Source organism: Lycorma delicatula, chromosome 7, assembly GCF_047948215.1.
Source record: "Lycorma delicatula isolate Av1 chromosome 7, ASM4794821v1, whole genome shotgun sequence".
NCBI classification, from domain to species: domain Eukaryota; kingdom Metazoa; phylum Arthropoda; class Insecta; order Hemiptera; family Fulgoridae; genus Lycorma; species Lycorma delicatula.
In genome coordinates, this window is record NC_134461.1 from 65,350,758 (window position 1) to 65,378,532 (window position 27,775).

The following is a 27,775-nucleotide window of genomic DNA, read 5'->3' on the forward strand; positions in this document are numbered from 1 at the left end:
TTGGATACACGCCTTCTCGTAATTTCAACAACGGTAATAGAATAAGTAATATTAAAGAAGAGGTCACACAAAAAGAACCGTTAAAGTTCAAAACCTAATTTTTTAAACAGAATTTTTTATTTACAAATGAATTAATTTGTTTTTTCTCTTTTAATTTTGAATAACGACTGTATAAAGTAGAATATTAAAAATTTTTTTAACTCCTAAAATTATAACCCCTACGTGATTTAACTAAAATATCATATTTAAATACATATAAGGTAAAATTAATTATTCCTTGCAAGAAAAAAAATTGATAACTTATTATTTCATTCATTTTAAATATCCTGTATACGAATAAAGATAGATTTTTACATAAATTGTAAAGGAATAAAAGAGTTTGGCAGTCGGTAAAAGGTTGTTGATAGTGGGAAACAATATTATCGAGTATTGTTTTTTCACTCGAGTAATATATAAATAAAACACAATATATAAGTTACACAAAGGAACAATACCTTCCTTTTACATCTGTATTGAACTGCTAGGGCTAAAAAGCTAAAAGCGTGCTCTGTTGTGTATATAAAATGATTGCATGTGTTGAATACCGAATTACCTACTTCATCAATATCCGTAATGTAATGCACATACTAAATGTACAGCAATAAAGTCATCCCGTTCCATAAGCAATGCGCACGAGATAAAAAAAAAAACTAGTATAGGACTGTTGTACTAAGAGCTTTTTCTATAGTACAATTTACACACCAAACATATAAGCGCTGAAAACAATCTCTCTTCAACACAAAAACACATATACAAACATTGTTACATATATACCTTTATCTTATTCTTGCAAATAATAACCTAATTATTCTATCATAACTTTAATACTACACTAAGAACTTAAAAAATAAAGAACCAAAAAAAAACCAGATATTTCTACTTTCCTGGCATCATAACTCCAGAGAAATGCTGCAAAAGGAAAGTATGGAAATCAATCAAAAAATGGGATATAGATTTGCATTTCTCGACATTTCATGACCCAAGGATCCCAAAAAAAAAGCAAAACAAAAAACATAGGGATATGTAAGTGTGTTGGTATGTTTGAAGGTTAGTAAATATTGACTAATTAAACCGATTTTAATGAAATTTTGCATAGAGACTCGTGTATTGTTACGGGGAAATTTATTTGTAAAATTTTGTGGTAATATCTCCAAGGGGTAAGAGTAGGTATTTTTTTGGGGCTAATTTTCTCAAAATTTTGTAAATCCCACTTTATATTAAGATCGTTAAGCATGCACGCTTCTCTTACCATTTAAACACGTTTTGCCCCAAATTTCCCCCTGAATCGAAAAAAATCTTTTTATTTATTTTTTTTTAATCGATTTTTTTTCATATCTTCTTAAGTAGTAGTGCAAATGACTTCAAAAAACATAAATATTATAGACCGGGGGGGGGGGGGTGACAGAGCCAATCAATATCGATTTTTGAATTTTTTAAAGTTTTTTTTTTTTGTTTATTTTCAAGTATCATTATTTCCCGAACACATAAGAATAAATAACCAATTCAAGGAAAGTATTACAACTTTGCTGTCGGCTTTTTTACATTTTCAGTAAACCTAAAAATGTTTTTACATTGTGTAATACATCAGTATCAACTGCTGCCATGTTAAATACACTTATGAAAACATTAAATTAAATAATATGTGCATTAAAACTAATTATTTTCACTTATTAATTTTATTATTAATCTTGTTTATTATATTCACGAAGATCTCTGCTTCATTAGAGATTTTTTGTTTTATAAAACTTAATTGAAAGCACACTTTAAACTATTAAAATCACTACACATAAATGTTATAGTCACATATAAAGTGGGTATTAATTTATATTTATTTCATTAATTATTTAGCTTATTTAAGCTGTTGTTTTTTATGGTTGGTAGTTTAAAGTGTGAGAATTAAATTTGCAGTTACTGATTCCTAACACTGATATTGTTTGCTATAACTGAAAAACATTAGTTTATTTTCTGTAATCTAATCAAGGTAACGAAATTTTTATTTTTAAATATTTATGTGGTTGTAAATCTCCCCGAAGGATTTTTTTTTATTTTCCGTTTGTCATTTCTACATAAATTATTTTTTACAGATTTTCTCTTTGTAATTTATAAATATATGCTTTATTACTATAAACAGAAAAAATAATTTATTGTTATTATTTATATACTGATTAAATCATAGTTAATTCTTATTAAATTAAATAACACTCTTAAGTAATTTCTACGAATTCTTATAAGTATATAGTTCTTTGAAACTTTTAAATTACCCGAAAAAAGTTTAAGTTGAAGATTTTTGATACTTTCCATTTCACGAAATTACATTTAGACGTTTATAAAGCTAAATATAAATGGTAATCCTTGTAAAACCAATGATGGTGCTAAAATTTCTTGTTTTTTTTTGGATGTACCTAAAAAAGGTACCCCTTCTCTAAAAGATTAAACTGAGAATTTTTCTTTTTATAATTATGAACTTGACCTCATATTTATTTGTTTATATGAATTTCTTATTTCAACAACTACTGTTCCAGATTAATTTGTCTAAGGTCTTCAGTTATTTGACTGGTTTGATGCAGCTTTCCAAGATTCCCTAGTGCCAGTCGTTTTCTTCGGTATACCCCATAAATCCTACATCCCTAACAATTTGTTTTGCATATACCAAACGTTGCCTGCCTGTACAATTTTTCCCATCCACCTGTCCCTCCAAAATGAAAGCGACTATTCCAGGATACCTTAAGATGTGTCCTATAAGTCCGTCTCTTCTTTTAGCTATATCATTATAATGCCTCTTTCTTCATCGATTTACCGCAAAAAAGATATGTAGCGAAAAAGAAATAGTCATAGTAACATTGGATTTAAAACATTAAAATTCCAAACTTTATGTAAACTACTTACAACATTTACGTATCTTTTTTTAAAAATGAAAAAGGTAACAGAAATGAAAAATAATAAAAATATAAAAAATGTCACAAGTTTAATTTTGTTAGAACCCAGCAAACAGAAAGAATATTGAAAGGATGAAAAAGAACAATATTAGAATAGAATCTCTGAAAAACTATTAATATGCGTTATATTAAAAACATGAGAATTCATATTTCTATCTGTGTTATGCTCATTAGTTTGTTTCAGTTAATTTCAAAAATCTGTTTGACGTTTTTTAATAAAACTTGAAAGAACATTTTATAGTTATAAAAATTTTTAAATTGGCTTATATTTAAATTTGCAAAAAAAAAAATTAAAGCTCCTTCCCTTAAATAAAATTGATAAGTCATTTTCACAGTTTGAGCAAAATTGTATTAGAAAAGAATCTATTTGAAAATTAAATTTTCGTTGAGAAATAAAACAGAAGCGCCGTGATTTGTGAAAACACTGTAATACACAATTACGTGGGATTGCCAACAATTCAAGATGAGATACGGCGATTCGGTACAAAATACAAAATGAGAAAACAAATGAAATCTGGACTTGTTTGCGGTTAACCTTCTGGATAACAAGAACGTTAGGCGGCTAATGTAGGTACAATAAATTTGTAACTTCGCGATTTGAAGGGAATCAGCTACCGTAGAATGTTGTGCGTCGTCAAAATTCTTCATTAGTTTCACCTCTTAACTTGTGCTGATTCTTTGATTTGTTTCACTAATTCTTGCTTGATTAATTATTCTTTCTATGACTAATAGATTATTTTTTGGGGTTTTTTGATTTCTACGTTCTGAACTTGATTTATTTATTCTGTAAAAAAAACCTTCAAGAATGGTTTTAATATATATTTGTTTAATTCTAGTGGTTTTTACCAAGAAGAAAATAATTAATATTAATAAATAATCCTCTGTGTTAATTATATATTAATACCGATTCAATTTGTATTATTAAAAAAGTATTTTTGTCATTTTTAGACAGGGCTCACTGAGCTTCTCACTTGGTGAATATTATTTTTAATATTTTGCGGCTTATCATACATTTCTACATTTAATTTGTACAAATAAAAACTAATCTTTGTTAAAAAAAAAATATTAAAAACGATAAATCCACTGTTGGAGTTCAAAATTCAATTTTCTAAACTTTAATATTTTTTTACTTATTTTACGGCGAAAATACTTTCATTTTTATTGATAAAAAATTAATCAATTTAAGGATGAAACAACAGAAAAAACCAAACTGTGAACTATGTTTAACTAAGTTAAAAAATAATAAATAAAACGGAAAAATAAATGCAGTGGCGAAGTCTTCCCATTCTACTCATTTCCCGATAAGGGGTGACATTTTCTCTTTTAAGAAAGATCTCAATCCTTAAATCAAGATTTATTATTTTTAAAGAAAGAAGTAATTTTTAATCAGATTTATTAGGAGTTTTTTAAGCTTTAAAAAAAGAGGATTAGGTCCTCACTCTTTGGAAAATTTGTTTTTGCAGTTCTCCTGATATTTAACTTCATAGACGTTTTTATTAAACTAAAATAATAAAACTGGAAATTACATTAAACTATTCTTTTAATGTGTTTACTCATTTGTACTTCCCAAAATCTAAATAATATAAAAAGATTAAAAGAATCTTTTATGTAATTTCCAGTAACTTTATTATTTTAGTTTAATAAAAAGTACAAATGGGTAAACCGTGTTCAGCACCTAAATATAATATGTTTAGCAATTATAATTTTAATGAAGGATCAGAACATAAAAAATATTTTTCCCAGTAAACCTTAGTTCATTAGACAAGTAGTTTTTTTTTAAAGACATTTATAAAGCTTCAAGAATATGTAGGCATTAGGATATTCTATTTAAATTTCTACATATATTTGACCGAAGGAAAGTTAAAAAGCAAGCCTAATTTGTATACTAAATGAACCAGTAAACTAAATTCAATTTTTTTCGATTTTAAGTTTATAAATAATGCATACGTAATGCCACTCATTTTTACCGCATTTTTTAATAAACTCCCTTCAATATATTTTTAATCATATTTTTAGGGTAATTTTACTATTAAAACAAGCAATAATATCTAAAATTATTTACCTTGTCATTAATTCTAATAATTTATCAGTCTGGATAACAATCTAATAACAACAATACCAGTAGTAATGCATTAGTAAGCAGATATAAAGAGGTCGGCAGGTGTCAGTCTAGACATTCCCAAGGTCGTTTTTATCATATAAGTTCATAAATAGGTTATACGTTACACAACACTTTATCTAATTTAACAAATAATAAAAATGAGATAAAGGGATATTATTTAATTTTTGCTTTATTTAAAAGAAACATTATATTATTAAGTACAATTTAAATTTAAATTGATAAAATTGGAAATAATTTTTACACTTATGAACCTTTAATTTTCGTACATTTATTTTCTTACCCAGAAAGTACTTAGGAAAACTTTAAAAGTACTTGTACTACTTAAAGACACCATTAAAAAGTAAAAATTAGATTTGTGATTGAACAATAAAGTTTTATTTTCAAAAATAGAGATGACATCACTTTAAAACTAGTTTTAGAGGTAATGTTACAATATCTCAGAGATATATTTTTAAAATATCCCTAGCCTCACCATTATTTACCGTAGTTTTACATTTACAGAAAAACAAAATGAATTCATTTTTGCCATTTATTTTTGCCAATATTTTCTGTCAATTTTTAAAAAAAGGTTTTTTAAGAAAGCAAAAGTTTTCTTCAATTTCATTCTTGACTAAATGCAATTTTTTTTTAAAATCGTAACTGACTTCATAAATCCAGACTAAAATGTTTTACTTTCGTTTGACGAATATCGGTAGAATTACTATGTTAAAGGGGAAAGTATTGATAATCATTTCAAAAATGAGGTATCGGGTTTTTTTGCAAATCTTTCCGTTTTCGGGTTCATTTAGTTCATCCAGGCCAAAAAAATATGTATGTAGGTATGTGTGTTCCATTGTTTTTTGCATTATATATCTCAGGATTGACCGAACCAATTTTCTTAAAATTATGCTCAAATATTTCCATATATGGGAAATTTATCATATTAATTTGTTTTGTAAATTCGTTTAGGGGTTAAGGTTTACCGCGAAAAAAGCAGTTTCCATTTTCTTGAGAGGCAGTTTAGAGAAATCTTTATAAAAAAGAAAATTTTTTACTTATAATATATGTTGTTTTGTTATTTTACTCTCTCTCCGTTTGGTATAAATATCTTTCAAAAGATTCTTTGAAATTTTTATTTCATACATAGAGCTTTCAAAAAATATATATTATTTGTTTTTAAATATAAACCCTGGAAAAAACGCAGAAAAGAATTTTTTTAAATTTTCTTTTGCATACTTTTTGAAGAAAAGTATGATAGTTACTTTCGGTCGCATGTGAAAATGAATTTCTTTAAGTTTTGAGTTATCAGGAGTAAATACCATCCGTATTATGTGAAAAATTTGTGGCTCGAAAATTCTCCAAAAATATCAGGTACTACGAGATATACTATTAGTGCAGTAGCATTAATTTCATTAAATATATTCATATCGCATTTTAGTGTTTATAAGAATGAGTAACAAAAATTTAACAATTTTTTAATGTTCAAATCCACATATTAACAACTAGACTCAAATTTACACTCACAAAATATTCATTCTTTTGTAAACTTGATTAATAGACAACTAACATCGCTATCATTGTTATGCAATTTTTTATAATAATGTATTTGTAACAGATATAGTTTTTATTTTTTTTTTGGATTAAATTATTTATATATACTAATATATGATATAGTTAAAAGGAATATTAATTGAAATGTAGTTGAGAAAATTTTTGGAGACTGGTAAAAAACAGATAATTCAATTTTATGTTATTGAAATGTATTAAATTTTTTTTTGTCTTTTAGTGTGTTTACAATGATTTAAATTAAAATGTGTTGATATTACATCAATAACTATTACTGTTTATGTAGTTTTATTATTTGAAAACTTTATGGTAAGACCTACCTGTTAGTCCTTTGTAAATTTTAAGGAATTTATTAAAAGTGATTTCATAAATTCGTGTGAGTATTTTAGGCCATAGAAGTAGTTAAATGTTTTACTCAAAAGATTTTTTTTTTGGTTTTTTAACCTCTTAAAGTACTGGTAAACTAATTTTGTTTCAACCTCATGTTGTAATTTTGTTCAAGAAAACATATTTTTTATTTAATAAAATTCAATGTTATATATTAACATGTGACATAAGTAGATAAATTCTTTTAGTTACAATAAAACCTTATTTATTCAAAAAAAACCTTTAATTGTCAAAGAAAAACCTACCTTCTACTTCACTTGTTTACAGCATCGTAATATGCGCTACTGTTTGTGATTTAATGACTATTATACAGATGCAGACCGTACTACGTAAGCGAATTTTATATCACTAAACTTTGGATTTGTCTTAATGTTAATACTGTTCCAAGAGGTTGGAAGATAATTTATGGCATGTAACTACCTATTCGACACACGGAATCCAATTATAGACAGTTAAAATAAAATATAAAATTCTGAAAATATGTTAGTAAGTCCCCATTTTACTGTGGGAAGTAGATGTTTTATAAACGAGATAACAAAATTATTATTTTAAAATACGGATGACGATGAACTAATAAAATCTAGTCCTTTTTGGAAAATTTTAACTCGAAGAAGATAGAAAGAAAATTGTAACAAAAGTAACTTAAAAAATATCAGTTGATATGAATTATTGGTATTAAAGTGTTTCAAGATCTTTGCAGTCAAGTGTTAAAAAAAAGCAGTGGTCAAACATGTATACAATAGTTTGGATTCTACGATAATGTATATCGCAGAATCCAAATCAATTTTAACAGCAAATAAGATAGCAAAAGATAACCAACGGTTGCTGAACCTTTCCAGGCAAATATAATTTCTTCATAGCAACAGTTTGGTCAGTACAGGACCGGAAACTTTAAGTGATCTGAAGAATGCGGATTTCAAAATAGTCGGTCTCCATCTTAAGAAATAATAGTTACAGTTGGTTACCCATGCTTCATACTGGTAAAAATGCGTTTTGCCCGGCTCTTACTGTTACCCGATAAACACCAGTAGGAGATAACCGTACTTCGTTTCCCATCTTTTTTTAATTTTTTTTATTTTATTAACTTTTTAATCATCTTCTTTTATTAATCAAGTTACTGGAGGCAGGAGCAATCACTCACGGTCGCACATACAGTAACAATGTGTTGGTTGAGCTATCGTCCCGTATACCATCGAACCCCTTTAAAAAATCGAAATACAAAGAAACCCAAAAAAATGTTTAGATATTTAAGAGTATTTTCAAGTCCGAAAACAGTAAATATCTCGTTTAGTGCAGTCAGAAATGGGGAAAATTTGCAATTATTCTTCAAAATTTTTATAATTTCCTTCACCCCCTTTCGAATTTTGAAAAATCTAGAAATTATTTTTTAGATATTCACATGAAGATTACACACACCAAAATTCAGGTACATATCTTCATTTGTTACCGAGAAGAAAAAAATATTAAAATTTTAAGTTTCATTATTTTACCACTTTAAACTCGGAATTTCAAAAAATTCTTTCTTAATGTGCACTTACACCGTATGAAAAACATGAATAAAATTTTTCATCAATTTTTCTTCAATAGTTTTTGCTGGGCGTTGTTTATGAATCAGTCAGGACATCTTGTTTTATAGGTACAGATCAACCTTTTCCAACTATTTACCTTTTTGAGATCCAAATACCAAAATTTAATAGTAACAATAACTTATATATAGAATTTATTATAAAGTAAAAAACAAAAAAGCTGGAGGGAAATAGCATATTACCTAATTCATAAATTTTTTTATTTGTTAATAGAAACGAATAAATTCAAGCCCCATCCGAAATATGCCGTTTATATCCCTCTATCAACGCCTTAATTTAAAATTAGGTCCGAATACAAACGTTATCAGCAACTGTTATCGATATATACGGAAGTCACCATATCAAATTTGATGATTTTAATCAAGACTATCACTGATTACTTATGTATTTCTTTTTAATTATATCAACCTAAACGTCACAAAATATGTAAGCGCGCGTACGAACATTCTCCTCTTACCACTTTTTATGAAATTTTCGATGTTTTAAATCTGAATCCAAAAATTCATACAAAAATGAACAAAATTTTTCCATCAAAATCACCATAATTTTATACTTGATATATTTTATAGTAAAAATTATGGATTAAAACTAGTACTGAATGCCAATAAATACATTTATGTTTTGTTTTTTAGGTAGATTTCATAAGAAAGCTACCTATTGTAATGGGTACCTGAAAATTTCCATATATCTTCGCGTTTCACATCCCCCAGACCACAAAACCAACGTCAGCTCAAAAATTTATAAATATTTCACTTTTTTGTGAACACGATAACTGCCGTAATTTTGCGCCAATCACTTTCAAATTGTTCCTTAACAATAACTCGTCCCAAACTATCGGTCGAGTTTGTAACGGCCAAAATCGGACGATAGGCGGCTTTTTCGAAAAAACAAAACATCGCTATAACTTTCTTATTAAGTAAAATATCGAATTCGTTTAATGTTCCTACTATCCTTTGGATAAGGGCTTAAAACTTATCTGATTTAAGTTTTTTGATATCATCAATCATTGGTCCAGGGGTGGGCAAAAAAGAATCATACCTTCCTTAATAGGCACAGTATCGAATCGGTTTAAAGTAGTCATTAATACTCTAAACAATACCTAAAACTTTTGGTTGAAACAATTTTTGATATGACCAACCCTTACGGCAAGGGATGACCAAAATATTTCTAGAATTGTAAGATGAGGCTTGTCGTATGCTAAACATGGGAAACTGTATCACATGCAACCATTGTCGTATTGAGTAAATTTGAAGTTTTTCTTAACTTCAAAATGGAAATCGTTTTTATTCCCTACTTAGCACCGGTGAAATCTACCTCCGCTTTCCGGCGTGCCGAAAGGGATTTTTTAAATTTATTTAATCACTGCATATTATAAGGTATTAACAATTTATTAACTTGTTTACAGTATTTATTAAGAAGAATATCTAAGCTTATATCCGTTGACTTCCAACGGATAATAGAGATTCTACTGTATTTAATATTTACAATATGAACAATACCAAACAATTATTTAAAATCATTTTTAAGGTTCTAAATTATTTTCTTTGCGTCAAAATTTGTATAAATTCTTTAATTAATATATATATTATGTAATACATGTTTACACATAAAAATACAGTTTTAGGTATAATTAAATATGTTTTATGTAAATATATACATATTTAACTAAAATCAATGGTAAAAAATTGACAAGGGATTTAGGTTATTCGTATTAGACAAGAAGATCCTTTTTTTCTTCATAGAAAGATATAATACTTAATCGGAAGATGAATTGACGTTAAAAAAAAATATTCCAACGGGTGTCGGTTGGTAGGTGTGCGCGTATGTATATTTTAATAATCTTGATAATAAAATATCTGAATAAAAGTATTAGAATAAGCGAGGAGAAGTTAAAGAAAGTTCAAACACTAGTATTATAACAGTTCTATAAAAAGAACTATTAAAAACCTCTCCACTCCATTAACTTCCTTTTCATAATTTTATTTATTGAAATAGTTGCTTCAGTGTGGTTATACAGTTCTAGTATGACATTATGAAAGTTTTCTACGGTAATGCTTGTTTGTTTATAGAATACAAAACTATAAAATAAATATTGTACAATATTTCACTACTAACTTATTTATCTACGTTAACTTTCTTTTTATACCTTTTGAGACAGTTTTGTCGGTATTCAACTTCCAAGTATGTCACCCATTATTATTTATGCTAATTATATATATATATATATATATATATGAATGCTGAAGAAATGTTTTTTGATAAAAAAAAAAGACTGTTACTTAGTTCTTTTATTTTATTTAATTATGATTTTTTTTAAATTTAATCAACAACCTCGCGCATATTTTTAACAAGAGTGTATTATTAATATTTCAAAATTTTTAAAAACTTGCTTTATACTTTTTAGTCATACTTTAATCAATTTATCATACATTGCATGAGTTTAATTAGTAGGTTAATCTGGATTTCAAAAGATAGCATCATATATTGAAATTTCTAACATTTATAAAACATCAAACAAATTTTTAATCAAACATTTACTATACAAAGTAAGAAAATAGTGAGGTTTTTGAAGTGTTGTTTTTTATTTCATTTGCTTAATAATAAATATCAAAATTCTCGAAAAACGTTTTTATGAGTTTTTATAAAAGATTTCTCATTCAATCCATCTCTGATATAATTCATCATTATTACTGCATAATTAATTGCATTATTAAATGCATTATTAATTTCCACCCTTAATTTACTCCACATATGGTGGGATGATTGCAAAAGTAATGGTAGAATATTGTATTGTCACCCGACCTTAGTAACTGTGCAAAAATCTCATCAATAGGCAATGTCAGGAAGGGTGTTAAATTATTACACCTGCACCCTTAATTTACCCCCGTACGGAGGGATTTTTACAAAAGTAATGGTGAGATATTGTGTTGTCACTCAACCTTGTAACTGTGCAAAATTTTATCAATCGGCAGTGTCAAAAAGTATCTTAAATTAAGGATACAAGATTTGAGGACAGATATGAAAAAAATCATTGTTAGTTAAAGAAAAGTAAGTAAAAGATATTTAACATATTAGAATCAAATTTTAATTTTATTATTATTAATTTCAATAAAATAGGAAGTTCTATATAGGAATGGATTTTCTTTTCTTTCATATTTCACTTCTTCTTTTTTCTTCATCAAATAGACCGATCTCACTCATCAAATATTCTTTATATAGGAAGTGTCTCGGGTGGTACCGTTGTAAGTTTTTAACAATAACTTATATGGAAGAATTTTCACGAAAATTTTAACGTCAAATATATTATAGAGTTTTTTAAATAGGTATTTTAAATAAATTTGAGAAAATATAATTAAAATTGGTCAATAGCTTATTTAAATTAGGAACGGAAGCATAAATTTAGGTCCTTTTTCATATGTACTCCTCTGAATTATAATAAAATATTTCTGTTGTCTACTTGGATATTATATTTTTACTTATTCGGAAAAAGTTACTACATTTTTTCTTTCTTTTTTACGAAGGAAATAACATTTTTCATTTAATAACTAGTCTCATTCGTAAAGGTAAACATATTGATACGTGTAAACATTTAATTTAGAAAATATGTCAACTCATATTTACGGGTGACAAGCAGTGATCTAACAGCCGTTGAAAACTTGTTTCTGAAACAGCCTCAAGAGAAGATATATTTCAAACGGGAGTATACAATTATAATAAAACAAGGTATATTTCATGTATAGACTGTGTCACATTGATGACAAATATTACATGTGCCACGCACAAATGACAAAACTGAAAAATGTGAAACCATAATTTTTTTATTATTAATACATTTCTATATGGTGAAGAGGGGTTGTTTGTTATTTTATAGATGTATAATAATACTTAATAAAAAATAAATCAGGTATATTATTAAATTATTGTGAAAATTATAATAACAATTTTGTAACAATTTAATAAGTCATAAATTTTTATTATACAGATTACTTTATTATGTAATAATTTTACAGTTTAATAATAATAATAATATCAAAATAATAAAATGCTAAACATCTACTGAACAAGAGTAAAAATTGATGAGTCAGAAAGATGAGCGAATTAAGATTAAAAAAAAAACACAAAACAAAAAACAACCAGTATTACAACTTGACACGTGAACACTAGACTCATAAAATAAGCGAAGCGTTCAAGTCTACAGACGTTCTACTAAAGATGTAAATTAAATTGCTCAATTATCTTTAAACTATATTATTAATAAATATAGCATATATATATATATATATTGTATACTATACAATAGTAAATAGGTAATGTTAAAAAGAAAAGTAAGCGATAGCTTGACGGAATATCTCTAAATAAGGGACGCGGATTGTTTATTACCTGTTAAGAGTCTCAGCAAATCATTTCACACACCATAAAGAGGTGGAATTGGTCTATAAAAGGAGTCACCGCATGAAGTCATAATGAAACTCCCATCTCGCTTATCCAGAACCCTCTAGATATACTTGTTGTATGTCCCATTATCCATATCTTAAGTATTAACTCTTCTTCCCATCTCCGTATCAATTCTTTCCAGTTTTTATTTCATTTTAGCTTTTTGACAACCACAACCTATTATTTTCTATTTCCGTTTTCCTCCACGAGAATATAAAATGAATAAATACATTAAAAATTAATACTGAAAGCGCATAAGCGCACGCGCACACGCATACACAAACAGTCTTCCTCATAATTCATCTTTATTTATAGCTTATTTTACTGTTTCTTTGATGTAGGTCACTCCAAGAATATTTCAACAAATTTTATTTGTGTTTAGTAATAGTTTAGTAAAGATCTCAACTTTCAATCTCATTTCTGGCCTGCCATTTACTTTTTTGTCCATTATGGTCTCAGATTTCTTCTTCTTTTTATTCCAATTATTTTTTTTCTTCGCAGAAATTAACAATTTTTTCTCTACATTTGTCATTTTATGCCACTTATTTTGCAAAAGAAATCTCCTTTTTACATCACGTGTTTGTTTATGCTTCACTAAACATCAAATAAAAATGAACAAATGTAACAATTATAATGATTATAGATAAAATAATAGGAAAAGTATGAAAACGGGAATATCTATAAAAATATTAATTATCTGTATGCAAACAACATATATTCATATTTTTTTACAGAGAGCTCCGAATGGTCTCTTTCAACAAATAATATAGAATTCCGAGAATATTGTATGCGTTTCATTGAAGAAAAATTGACAAACACGTGAAAAAATTGACCAGGTGTGATGAAAAGATGGAATATATTTACACATTTATGTTTTTTAAACTTAAACCGCTACATATACAAAACTGTTATCGTAAAGAGTTTTGATTTCCCTTGTAACTGTGTTTCTGAAACTCCAGCAAAAATCACATATTTCTAAACATATATTTATATATGTTTTCTAATTTCTTTATGATACAGCGGAGGAAAAATGCAACTTTTACTTTTCATTATTATTATTATTATTATACAAAATAAATATGATAACACATAAGGTCTCAATAAATACATAAAGATCTCAGTTTACGAGTATATAAAACAGAATTCTGTTACTAAATACTCATTTTGATTGTTAAAATATAATCATCAATAGTCATAAGATATTAAAATGCAACACAATCACATAAAATTTTATCTATGTAATAAAAATACTAAGACGGCATGTAAAATAAATTTAAAAAAAAGAACATTTTATATACATATATATATATATATATATATATAAAATGGATTTACATGTTTATAAAGCAATAGCCTTTTGTTATTGAGTGGAAAGGTTTTATCTTATCCTAATTTATGTGAAGAAAATAGTATAATGCGTGATGTTTAGTCTGGGTACAGAAATTTTAACAAATAGTTTTTATTTTTCCCCTCATAAATTAAATCAGTGTACATAAAACATATTTTTACAACAGAGATGGTTATATTATTTGTTACTTTACTCTACCGGGTCAAGTTTTCTTATTGGGTTCCAGGTGTAAAGTTGCACGAAGCACTAGTCAGAGTCGTTTTCTCCGAGATAAATGCTGTTTTATATTTAGCAGTTTCTTTGGTCAACATCATGAGAATGTTACTTGTACCACTAAATAATACAACAATTTTGATGTCCTTTCGTAGTGGTATGCAAATGTACTTCGGGTTAAAGAAAAAGTCAGCAGGAAACCACTTCACTCTTCACTTTCCTTTTTAATCAGACATGATGTGTTTGTTATTCTTAAGTATGGTTGCTTTTAAACAAATTGGATATCTTCATGAATTTTTAACCTAAATTAATTTCAAAAAGCCCACATCTTAAAAGTACACGGAAAGACACTTCTTAAAAAAAAATTCTATTCGTTAATTATCTTCGGAGATATAACCTAATAAAGTTGATCGCCATTGTGCAACTTTTGAAATAAATTATTATCGATAAATTAATAAACCGATAATTTAGCAATAATTTTCGTTTGCCAGTATGGTATTTGAACATTTTAACTTACAAGACATCGATTTAAAAAAAAACAAAATATTTTGTTTGTTAAAATTGTGAGTCCGTTTGAAAAATTCCCTAGTATCTCCTAATTAATCTTTAAATGCATTTTTCAAAATGCATTTAAAAGTTTCAGTGCTCTTTTATAAGTGATTAAATTTTCAAGTATCTATAGAGTTTATTTCAGACTCTGGAAAAATCGCATATTTTTTTTAAAATCTCGATTGAAAATTTATTGCGTAAAAAGCTGTTTGACCGATTTTGTTGAAATTTGGCGTGTTGCTTTATCATATCAAAAAGATCTTTCAGGCAAAATCTGAAGGTCCTATGTATAATATAAGTATTAGATAAAAATTTCCAAAAAAATGTTGTTCTTTTTTCCTTTTTTGACAGTTATTCCTATTTTTGCGTCAATAATAATGTATTTTTCGATTTACAACCGATGACATTGTGTGTAAAATTTAATAACAAAACCTTTTTCTTCTCTCGATCTTTTCTCTAAAATGAATAGTTATCGAGTTATCTAGGAAAATAGGAGAAAGAAATGGATATTTTTGCGATTTTTTTACATTTTGTTTAATCAAAATTTAATCACACCTTTTTCGACAGGCGCATAACGAATTAATCATTTCTGATAACATTCCGGAGGCATTAAAACAAAAATTAACAATCATATAGAAAATGTCTAACCCAAAACAGATACCGCGTGGACTAGAAAATAGTGATGTAAAAATAATGCTCCATAATTACGTAACCTGCACTATTTTATTATGCATTACTTATGAATTGTTTTCTTCCACAAATTTGCCGAGTGAATTTCCACAAAATGCAAAGTTTCAGTTATCATTTTGTAATTAGGTTTATCAAAAACAGAATTGCCGTACGGAGAAAAATAACCTTTAAAGTATTTTTCTACAAACCTAACTAAACACTATACACTATCTGTTATAGTGTATAACTAACAGGGTCATATTATCCAGGCATATTAATTTTTTTTCTACAGAACAAGGAGATATTAATAATGCGGACAGATATGCAATACAGGCCAACATAGTTAACAGTTTTACAGAATTATTTATCTACGACATTATTTCATCATTTGATATGGTGATATAAATGATATCATATCATAATTTTATATAAATCGGCGAGAATTAGGAAAAGAATTTTTTTAAAACATAGGAAACGCTTAAAAAGAGACCCAAAAATATGTGCAAAATATATACGTCGATATTAAAATGTGTTTTATTTTTTTATATTGAAACAATTAATAAAGCAAATCTAACGGATAATTTTACGTATAATCTTTTTTTTTTTTATTATTATTTTTTTTATTACTTATATAACTTTAAAATAAACGTAATAAAATATATATACTAAAGATGTTACATACTTATTAATAATGTGTAGATGTACAGTTATTTATTACATGTTTAGATAACTTAAGAATAATATAAGAGGGAAAATGTAGGTGTCAGTGTTCTCATAAAATAACAGAGTAAATACTTAGTACATACTAAGCGCTAAACTGACTGGCCCAGTTACACTAGCTATCTAAACAGGCTCTACATGAATGCGTGTGAAAAAGAACTTAGTCTTAACTTAATAAATGAGCTAGCTACGCGAATGTATAAAAACTTTAGTACGACACATACGAATGCGTGTACTTACGTTGAAAACTGTGGACACCCACAGTTAACGATTTGCATAGGAATTGGCCTGCCAAGTGACTCGAGTTTGAGCATCACTAAAATAGTTACTTTATGTGTTCTAAAATTATCTTTTACAATCGATAGTCGATCACGATAACTAAAACTAAGATCATCTATTACAATAGTCATTAGATCACGATAACTGTAACGAGAAAACACATCACATAGAAAATAAACCGGCTGGCTTATCAACTAAATTAAATAATGCCTTTTAAACCTACATATTGACGTGTGAAAACACGAATAACCGACATCTTACGGTGAATCAATCCGCTATATAAATAACTTTACATTTACATAGAAGTAATCACTTAGTAGCAAGTCTCATACATGCACAGTGTGGTATATAATTTTTTTTTACAAAATTATAAATAAACCGGTTATCAATGAAAAATCTAGTTAAGACTTTCCCGAATGAACATTATTACTTTTATTATTATTCTCTCAATTATTAATACATTTCTAACAAAGTTATTATTTCTAACTTCTAATTAGCTCAAACATTACATTTTTTTTGGTAATATATTTAAATATTATTATTTTGATTTAACATACGTTAATCTTAATCTAAGTCTTACATGACGTTGATGGGTCCTTTTCATTACCTTTTACAATTATAAAGTTATATATTTTTTTCACTTTAAATTAAAAAACCTTTTTTAAATCTGCAGGTGGCGCAAGTGATTTAAAATGGTTTAATGATATTTTTCTGTCGGGGATCCTACGCTAAGTTAATATAATTTATTTAACTGGTGTTTTGGCGATTTATGGCATATTTTTTCCGCCATTTTAAATCTTAAATTTGTTTTATAAAATTCATATTTATATATTTTAGTAAACCTTAGATTAGTGCGTTTGAGCCAACTTAATAGCTTACACCGTTATTGAGTAATGATTATTACAAAATTTTAATTTTGGAGGCCATTTTGAGGTGAAACCGAATGCCGAAATGCCAGTCATGAATTTTTATAATCCTCTAACGATGCTTAATCCGAAAACCGAAATCAAAATCAAAACCCAAAACAATTTCACACATACCTATTGAAATTTTATAATGAACTGTTTCGTTGAATTTTATATGAGAGTTAACTCAACAATTTCCTGTTAATAAAATTCATTTAAAAATTTACCCAAATCTCAGGTTAGACAAATTTTCAAAGAAATATTTTTATTTATTTATAATCTTTTTTATAAAGAAAGAATTATGCGGAATATTTACAATTAATTACTCTTTCTGAATAAAACCTAATACAGAACTTTCAGTCTCTACTGGTACATTCTTTATTAAATTTCGCTAATATATAAAATTTCCAATATATAAAAATTGATTTATTAAGGCTAAAGTATTGTACTAATCCATACACATTTATTGAATAACTATTTAATCAAAAGAAAAAACATTGAAAATTTCGGAAAATAATGATCAAGTTGGGATTTTTATAAGATTTTTTTTATACGACAATTTTTTTAATTCAAAATACAATTTATTCAAAAATTTTAGCAGTTACAATAAAATTCAAATGTTTCTAATTTTATAATAAAAATAATAAGCGTTCTTAACTACGAAATTTTTTAATAGATTCAATGAAAAAAAAAGTCAATTTCTTGATCATAGAATCCCTGTTGAAATTGTTTTCCACACATCTTTCTGGTTGGAAATAACAAAAAAGTCAGGAAAGCACACAAACAGGCTACTTAAAGTTGGCAGCAAGGAAGTAAGTTATAATTCAAGTTCACTTAACTTCCCAATTAAGTCTTATTCTGAATTATGACAATCGTCACGAAAAATTTAATGAATGAGTGTTAGAAAAATCTTTAAAAAATTTTTATTTTCATCGTAAATGCAAAGAGAACACGTTTTAGAGAACCCCCATTAAATTTTCAGGTTGTTTCCCATGAATTTCAGGTTCTTTCCCATGTAAACTCAATATCGCAAATCAACTGATTTCAAAGTCAAGAGCTGTAAGGTTCAAATCCTAGTAAAGATTACTTTTATACGGATTTGAAAACTAGATCGTGGAGATACCGGTGTTCTTTGATGGTTGGGTTTCAATTAACTACACACTTCAGGAATGATCAACCTGAGACAGTATTTCAACCTGACAGTTAAAAAAAAAAAAAAAAAAAAAAAATGAATGAAAATTTAAACTCATTTAAATTGTTACACATCACCCTCATTCATCCTCCGAAGTAATCTTACGGTGGTTGCGGAGGTTAAACAGTAAAATAAAAAAGGTTTCATAATCGCAATCGATTTTTTTCCTAGGCGCACAACCAGGTGTCGTTATCAGCGCGCCCGGATACAAAATATTAAAGTAAATGATTAAAAATTAATAATTAAAACTGACCTTAACCCGCCAGGTTGGTCAAATAATAAACTCATCGTCGTAAATGAGCTGACTTCAAAGTCGAAGTTTTCAGATTCAAATCCTGAAAAAGATAGTTTTTTTTTCGAATTTGAATACTATATCGTGGATACTGGTGTTCTTTGGTGGTTGGGTTTCAATTAACCTCATATCTCAGGACATGACCTTAGACATGATTACCTGAGTTTGTTCAAGACTACAAATTTATCGGTGCAATTACATTACACTGATAAGTCGCTAATGACTTTAATTATTGATGCGACTATAAATAAATTTAAAAAAAAAGCTGCCCTTAAAAATTAAAACGCCTATGCGGTATGTTAAATGCTTAATAATAACAATATTAAAAATCTAACATAAAACAATAATTTTTCCGTACTTCAAAAGTCAAATGCAATGCTTGACAACTCATACGATATATACGGCGATGGATAGACCATTTAGGGAAAAATTACATTGCATTTCTTACGGTCTTTATGCTTTCAGAAATATGTACATTCATTTTTTTACTTGGCAACTTCTTTTAGAAGCCTGAAACAATTTTTTCAAAATTATATATTCATATTTTAATAGTATGGTCAGAAAAGCACTGTATTACATCGATGGATATTGATGTGGCGCCGAAACAAAGTTGCAATATAAAATTATAACCATTTTTGTAAATTATTTAATCTTAAATGAAAGCTATTTATCGCTTTAACATTCCATCTACATTGAAAATATCCGAAAGATAGTAATTTATGAAACCTTTAGACGCTTCTTTGTAAAAAGATTCAGGTAATGTAAACATTACTAAACAAAGAACATCCGCTTTTAAAAAGAAAATAATAAGATAAATTTGAAGGCTTAAAGAGTAAATATTTTATTATAATCTCTAAACATTATTTTTTTTTTATCAATTTTGATTAAAATAATTTAGATTAATAAATTAAAGTATACCACAGGTATAAAATAATAATACTCAACTAAACTTTATATTTTATTCTTTTTCAGCGGTGAATTTCATTTGGGTTTTCCTAGAAATGAACTACAAGGTATCTCATGGTATCAATTATTACATTGGGATTGTATGAGAGAAGCTCAAAGTAAATTAAGACTAAGTAAGTTATTTATCAATATAATAATTTTTATAAGAATGTATATGTTTTAGTTATAAAAATTATTATTACTGTATTATTATTATTATTATTTTAAAAACAGATTTCAATAATCTTAAATTCAATAAAAATAATACAATATTACGAAGGGTCGTCAATAATTAAAAAAGCAAATGTCAAACACTTTAATTTGTTCAATGATAATGAAACTAAAGCTACTCTTTTCAACATAATTTCTGGTAACATACACTTTTTCCATTGTTCTCTGAGCTTTCATATTCTAATTATAAAGAGTTGCTCAATTCAAGTCTCCGCCATTCTTTTACCGCATTCTTGACTGACTCACTGGTGTCTAACTCAGAACCTCGTAAAACTTCGTTGAGAGTACCAAACAGAAAGACAATTTGATGGTGTGATATTGGGAATGTTAGGTAGATGAGACAACATTGTACGGTGTGGTAAAAGTGTTATCGTGCAGAAGAATTACACCATTTGAGAGAAAAATCGAGATTTTTCGTCCTTATTGCAGCTTTAAGTTTATTTTCTATCATGCCACAATATTACTCACTGTCGATTGCGAGTATTTTTATCATGTAATTGCAATAAATTAGGTTATATTCGCGAAAACACCGTTAGCATTACTTTACAAAATGATGAGTGAGTTTTGTGTTTTTCCTAGAGGGCGAAACCGAATTTTTCCAATCCAAGATTCATCATCAGTTATTATACGATCTAAAAGCATTATCTTCCACTAAAAACAGAAGTAGTAAGGTGTCGTTTGCGATTTTAAACTGACCGGTTTTGAACCCACTTCGAACACGTTTTGCAGTAATCCAACTTTATAATGGGATAGCTAGTTCCAATACTTGTATTATAAATTTCTACAGTTTCCTAAATTTTTATGCGTCTGTCCTTGCGAATAAGATCTTTAACCCGATTTTTCAAATCGTCAGTCGAAACTTCCACTAAGATGAATATCTGTCCGATTAAAATAATTTAATCCACTTGTAAAACTTTATTCGATAAGTACACTTTTTATAAATCTGTTTTAACATCCGCGAATGAATTTTGACCGGTTTTTAACCTTCAGAATAAAAATCTTACCACAGCACACTGATCTTCCTCGTAGACGTTTCAAGCGGGGCCGATATTTTGAAATAATAGTGGCTATAATAATGATTTTTTTGGAATACCTAATTACGTCAAAAAGTCAGTTCAGTTATTTAATTTAATAGTTTTTCCACTCTTTCGATTTGTCTCTAATTATTGAACGACCCGCGTATTTTATTTAAATGAAATTTAACGTGTAAATATTTATCACATCATTTTTCAAAGTTAATAATAAAAGTCTTATTATTTAAAAACAATTCCACTCTTAAGACTTATATTCAATTTTTAATGAACGTCTGTCCTAATGTAAATTAAATAAACTTCGATAAAAGTGACCCGGACTTAATGTGCAAAGAAACAAAGCCGTCGCTTTGGATGACGTTTGGAGAGGGTTCCATATTGACCAGGAAGTATCATTTAGAAAAATTTAGTTAAAATTTACGATCTAATATAATTTTCCAACGTACATTTATATTGCTAAAATAAAAAAAAAAAGAATATGCAGGCACATCAGTCTCACAGGGCTCTTATAAAGTGTTATAAAGTGAGACCGTAGCTTGGGAAAGGGAGGAATTCTGAGGCAAATGTGTTTTGTTAAATAGATAAATAAGTATTCATGTACTAAGTTTAATATAAAGTGGTGTTATGTTTGCAAAATTTTGATAAAATTGACTCCAGAAAAAAATCCTCCCCCTTGAGATATTCTTTTATTATCTCCCCCTTGAGATAATAAAAGAAGCGGTCTTTATATAGTTAGATACATAAATAAGTTACACGAGAATATATATATATGTCAGACCAAAGAGCAGCAGAATAGAACGTTTGAATGGGCTCTGTACCTTGAATTATTGGTTAGTAATATTAGAGAGAATTAAGAAGGTAGTATGAAAGATTGAGGAGTGTACTGCCCCTAAGACCAGTAATAAGGCAATTTGGCTGTTCAAAATTTTACCAACAAATTTCATCAAAATTGGTTTATCCAATCAAAAATTATTCAGCTTCAAATGCGCCAACACACGTACATACCGTATATACGTATGAACATTATCCATCACGTTTTTTGGGGGGTCGCAAGGTCATGAATCATCAAGAAATGAAAAAAAAACATTCCAAATTTTTTTCCAGATTGCCATAATTTCCTTCTTGCAGCATATCTCTAGAACTATGATTCCAGGAAAGTATTAAAAAAACTCAATTTAACACACTTTAACAAAAGAAAAGATTAACTATTAACATTTATAAAATTAAAAAAAATCTACTGAAAAAGAACAGTATCACGGTAAAAATTGATATTTTTTCCCAGTTTCTAGACCGATATTGATTACTTAAGAATAAAAAATTTATTATTTAGCCATGTATATGCAAAAATAAAAAAGAAATGTTTAAAAAAACGAGACATTTAAATTAATTTCATAGTTTATTTTAATAACTGAACTGTTAATTATAATAAAATAACACATTTTTGTTTCTATATATTAAATCAGAGTTAAAAAAAAGATTAAATTATATAATTTAATAAAGAAAATCAAATAAAATTTTAAAATATGGTTAGATTTTAGATCATAATACAATTTCATGCTAAGAAAAAATTCGAATAATAAAAGAAGCGGTCATTATGTAGTTAGATACATACATAAGTAAGTTACACGAGTATATGTATGTCAGATCAAAGAGCAGCAGAATAGAACGTTTGAATGGGCTGTGTACCTTGAATTATTGGTCAGTTAGATTCGAGAGAGAATCAAGAAGAGTTAGTAAGAAAGATTGAGGAGTGTACCGCCCCTAAGGCCAGTAATAAGGCAATTTGGCTGTTCAAATAGGACGGCTCAATTTTGAGCAATACAGAGCTATCTCGCTCCGTTACCCCACTAGAAGACCTGTAATTAGGTAATTATTAATATCAGAACAATTTGCATAGCGTGGGCGGACCGGTACTTATTCCCGCGCTTTCCAATCTCTAACCTTCCGCCTTTATCCCCCCTCACGCGCAATTAAAAACACATTATAGCCTGTTAATACCTGATGTTGTCGTTTGTTTCTTGTTTGTTATAATATGTACTTTAAATAAAAAAATTATTTATTGATTAATGGGTAATATGCGTTAGTGATAATATTAATAATTCAAACGCCGACCTTTTTATCTGGTCTGGTACCGAATATTATATCTATAATTATTAAATTTACGGCAAAAAAACCTGATACGACCAGGACGTTAGTTTATTTCTTTTTTTGCATAATGTAGGTGACGTGTTATAACTATCTATACATAAGAGTTTTCTATCAGTATAGATATCAAACATTTTCACTGTAAATTATTACTATCATTAATCAAATCTGTGGTTACATTTACGTACTTATAAAACAAAAAGCACGCCCTATCGATATCATATAGTGAACAGTATAATTACCTATTGAATATTAAAAAAAAAATCGATACGTGACAAGACATTTTAAAAATTAAAATTAAAAATAAATATTATATATATATATATATATATATATGTACGCGCGCGCGCAAACATAAACACACAAACGCATATAAATAAATTATTTAAAAAATAATGCAGTAATCAACGATTGTATTTGGAGTTAACTTAAAATAAGGAAGAGAATCAAATGATTGAGAATCAAATCATTTATGCATCGCCACCAGGGTCTTCCTCTTGGCCATCTTCCGTTTAATTCCCAAACCAACATTATTTTATCGTTCTTTTATTCAACCACAGTTTAGACTACAGTTTTTTTTCTTACCTTATAATTTCCCTCGTGACATCTTTATTTCTTTTATCTCAATTTTATAAACCTCATTTCCATTGTTTAAAATATCCACGTCCTATCAATTTCAGGCAATTCTCGACTACGTTCAAATAAACGATATTTCCTTTTACTTTTTTAAGAATTTTTCATGATAAATGAATCAATCCCCTCTTATTTTATCAAAAGTTAGTAAAAGTTTGTCTATCTTTCTTTTCGCTAGATGTTAAAATGTAGCGATTAAATGCAAGTTGTTAATTATTCACTTATTAATGTATGAATTTAAAAAATCAAAAAAATACAGCACCTTTTTTTAGGTTGAACCAATATTTAAACCTAAATTTAGTTTTGTGTATTTTATAAAAAAAGTTCATACTCTTATGGAAAACTAAGTAAAGGAAATTTTAAAAACGCTGAGAAAACTCGTTTGGAGATTATTTTATTAGACAGTACTATCCCTCTTTTTCATTCACAAAATGGGATAGGAGAGAATTTTAATTAGTTTTGATTTTTATATTTACGAGCAACTTAAGACATTCATTATAACTAAATATTTTTCAATTTTTAACAAACTGTTACAAACAAACGTCACACACCTTATCAGTTAAACAAAAAACAATAGTTTCACGATTCGTTAGCATCACCTACAAAGATATTTATAAAATACTTTAATACTTTGTTCAAATTAAAATAAATCATAAAAGATTTAATCTTGAGCACAATAACTCAAATTCAAAAACTGTGAAATCTGTATAACGGTATAATAACATTCGAGAATAGTAAATTGGCATTGTATATACTAAGAATTTTTCTTTAACTTTTTTGCTACTCTGAAATCTGTAAATTTTCTTGGTTTCCAAAAAAATTGACTTGGATTTAAACATTTTGATTTTCAAGGTTCTCATTTTATCAATCCTGCAAAATCATTAATTTACCATATAAGCTTCAAAGCATGTGCATTGAAGTATGAAATGGAAATGTTTTAGCGTATAAAAAATACCATGCTTGACTGGGATTCAAACCCGGGACCTCGGTATAAAAGACCGAGACGCTACTACCCCGCCACGAAAATTCTATTATCAAAATTAATTTTGAAATGGAATATAACAAGGACGAACTATCCCAGGGAAATTTTGAACCTAGTTAGATCAGAGAGAAAATTTAGAAGGAGATCGCAACTATTCGGGTGATCTGTGGACAGGGCGGCAATCAACAGGACGACCCGCAGATTGAAGGTACTAATAAATACGCACAGGAATAAATCATTTAAAGAATATGTTGAAGATCTATCTCCCCTGAAGAGAGATCATTCTGTGTAGAAGGTGACGTAAAAATTCAAGCGACCACCAACCTCATTCTCACCATTAAAAACGGCTAATAGGTGGGCCTCTAACGACAGCCCAAAGGCCGAGATGTTCGCTAAGCACCTAGCCAAGGTGTTCCAGCCGCATGAGATACAAGGAGGTATCGAGCAGGAGATTAATTACTTCTTAAATAATCCGATTCCTTTATGTCTCCCTTTGAGGCTCTTGTCGAAGGTGGAGGTAACACAAGAAGTGAAGAGTATTGAGAACATATGAAAGGCTCTGGGATTTGACCACATTATGCATAGAATGATACAATGATGCACTACAATCTAGAGCTATTTCTTACATACAGAATCCATTTAATGCAATCCATAGGACAACTACCCACCAGAATGAAAAATATATCAGATAACGATGATCTTGAAACCTGGCAAACCCTGGCAAGAAGTAACTTCGTATAGGCCTATAAGCCTACTACGGATTTTATCAAAAATGTTTGTGGATCTTTTTCTGCGCAGACTATGGCCAAAGTTAGAAAGTTAAGGAGTGTTACCCGACCATCAATTCAGCTTTTGGGGGTGGTAATTTAACATTGGAAAAGCCTATAGAGTTACTAGTGTTATCGTCAAGTGTCTAGAAGAGAAGAGGTATTGTTTAGTGACCTTTGTTGACGTAGAAGAAGCATTTGACAAAGCTTGGTGGCCTGGTCTTTTGAAATTAAAATCGTGCCTGCCACAACCTTATTATTTAATCCTATGCATCTGTCTGGATGATCACTTCTTACGAGTTAGTTTCAAAGCTACAATCAAGAAATGTCTAAGTTTTGCGACAATAAATCAGGAGTTCTTCAGCTAAGTTTTGGGTCCGGTTCTACTCCTGGTCTACACTGCTGACCTAATCCAGACAGTGTTACAGTTGATAACATGGCAATCTTGGCTGCTGATGATAGCCCGAATTAAGCCTCGGAGAATTACAGTCTGCAGTGAATACCATCAGTGTTTCGCTACGTAAATGGATAATAAAGGTAAATCCGATCAAGTATAGCCACGTAAAGTTCACGTTGAGAAAAAAGATCGCTGTGAAGTTCATTTAAATGATTTCAGAATATCTCATGGCAGTATCGCAGCTTAACTTTGAGAGATCGTGTAACGGAGAATAGGAAGTTACTTGACATTAAGTTTAAAAGGATGTATTGGATACTGGGTAAGGAATCTCAACTTCTTTTATCGAATACATTCGAGAAGCAACTGAACGCCTACTTTCGAGATCTGTGTCCAGGTTGAAGAAGCATGTTAATCATCTAGGTTTGAACTCACATGACAACAGTGAGGACGTTAGGGGCTGAAAAGACTATATGCTTGATGGACCGTTATGATGATCTGGTTTGTTGGAGATACCACTTGTAATAATTTTTGCTTTATTTATGGTTATTCAAAATTACGGATGCTTACGCTATTATTTATCTATGGTTATATTAAAGCTAATTTTTCATTTATTGCGGTTCTATTTAAAGTTAATATTTTCTTTATTTCTGTTCTATTTACGAACCCGACTGATTAATGGTGTAAAGAAATTAAACTATATTTTCAGACACTATCAAATATTAAGTGATTTCATAGTTTAAAATATTTATTTTTTTGTACTCATTGAGAATTATCATTGCATGATCACAGTTCAAATGACAGACTTGTAGTTTCAATGTGGAACTGATTGTAAATTACAGAATTCAGCAAAAAAGTTTAATATTTACACATTGTAAAGTATCTTGAACATAACACATTTTCAAAATAATTTTGTATAAATTATGGTGGTTCTAGAGAAAAATAATGAAAGAAAAATTACATGAAATTTAAAAAATCTAAGTATTTACATAATATTGAAAATTATTCAAATATGTCATACTTTAGAACAAACTGAAAAAAATTAAATAATTAAACTTTCAAAATTTTTCTCTATTTGGCTTCGCATTTATCAAAACCACAAAAATTAACCCAATTTTCAAAACAAAAAGCTCCCGTATTTCATAAATTCTTCATTCTATATCCTTTGCGAAACAGAAATATTTTTGGAATAAAAATATAACAAAAACAAAATTAGATAACAATTGTTTCTCTTAGTAATATCTAACAAAATGATTTTTATTAGAATGTATATTATTGTAGTATGTTTATCTAAGCACTCAATTATTCTAATACACTTCTAATTTAAACTAAAAATAAAAATAAATGCAAATAAATAAAATGAAAATAAAAAATTAAATAAATACAGTGGTCAAAATTTGCATTGATGTTTAACACAAATTGTTATAAGTA

General features: G+C 28.1%; 1 protein-coding gene across 1 annotated transcript in view; it reads left to right on the top strand.

Moving 5' to 3' along the window:
* The window catches only part of dysf (neuronal PAS domain protein dysfusion), a 640,106-nt gene that overhangs the window by 541,614 nt on the left and 70,717 nt on the right, over nucleotides 1-27,775 (top strand). The window contains exon 7 of the mRNA XM_075370678.1: nucleotides 20,189-20,295. Within this exon, the coding sequence (XP_075226793.1) occupies nucleotides 20,189-20,295 (107 nt within the window). The remainder of the gene's footprint in view (nucleotides 1-20,188; nucleotides 20,296-27,775) is intronic.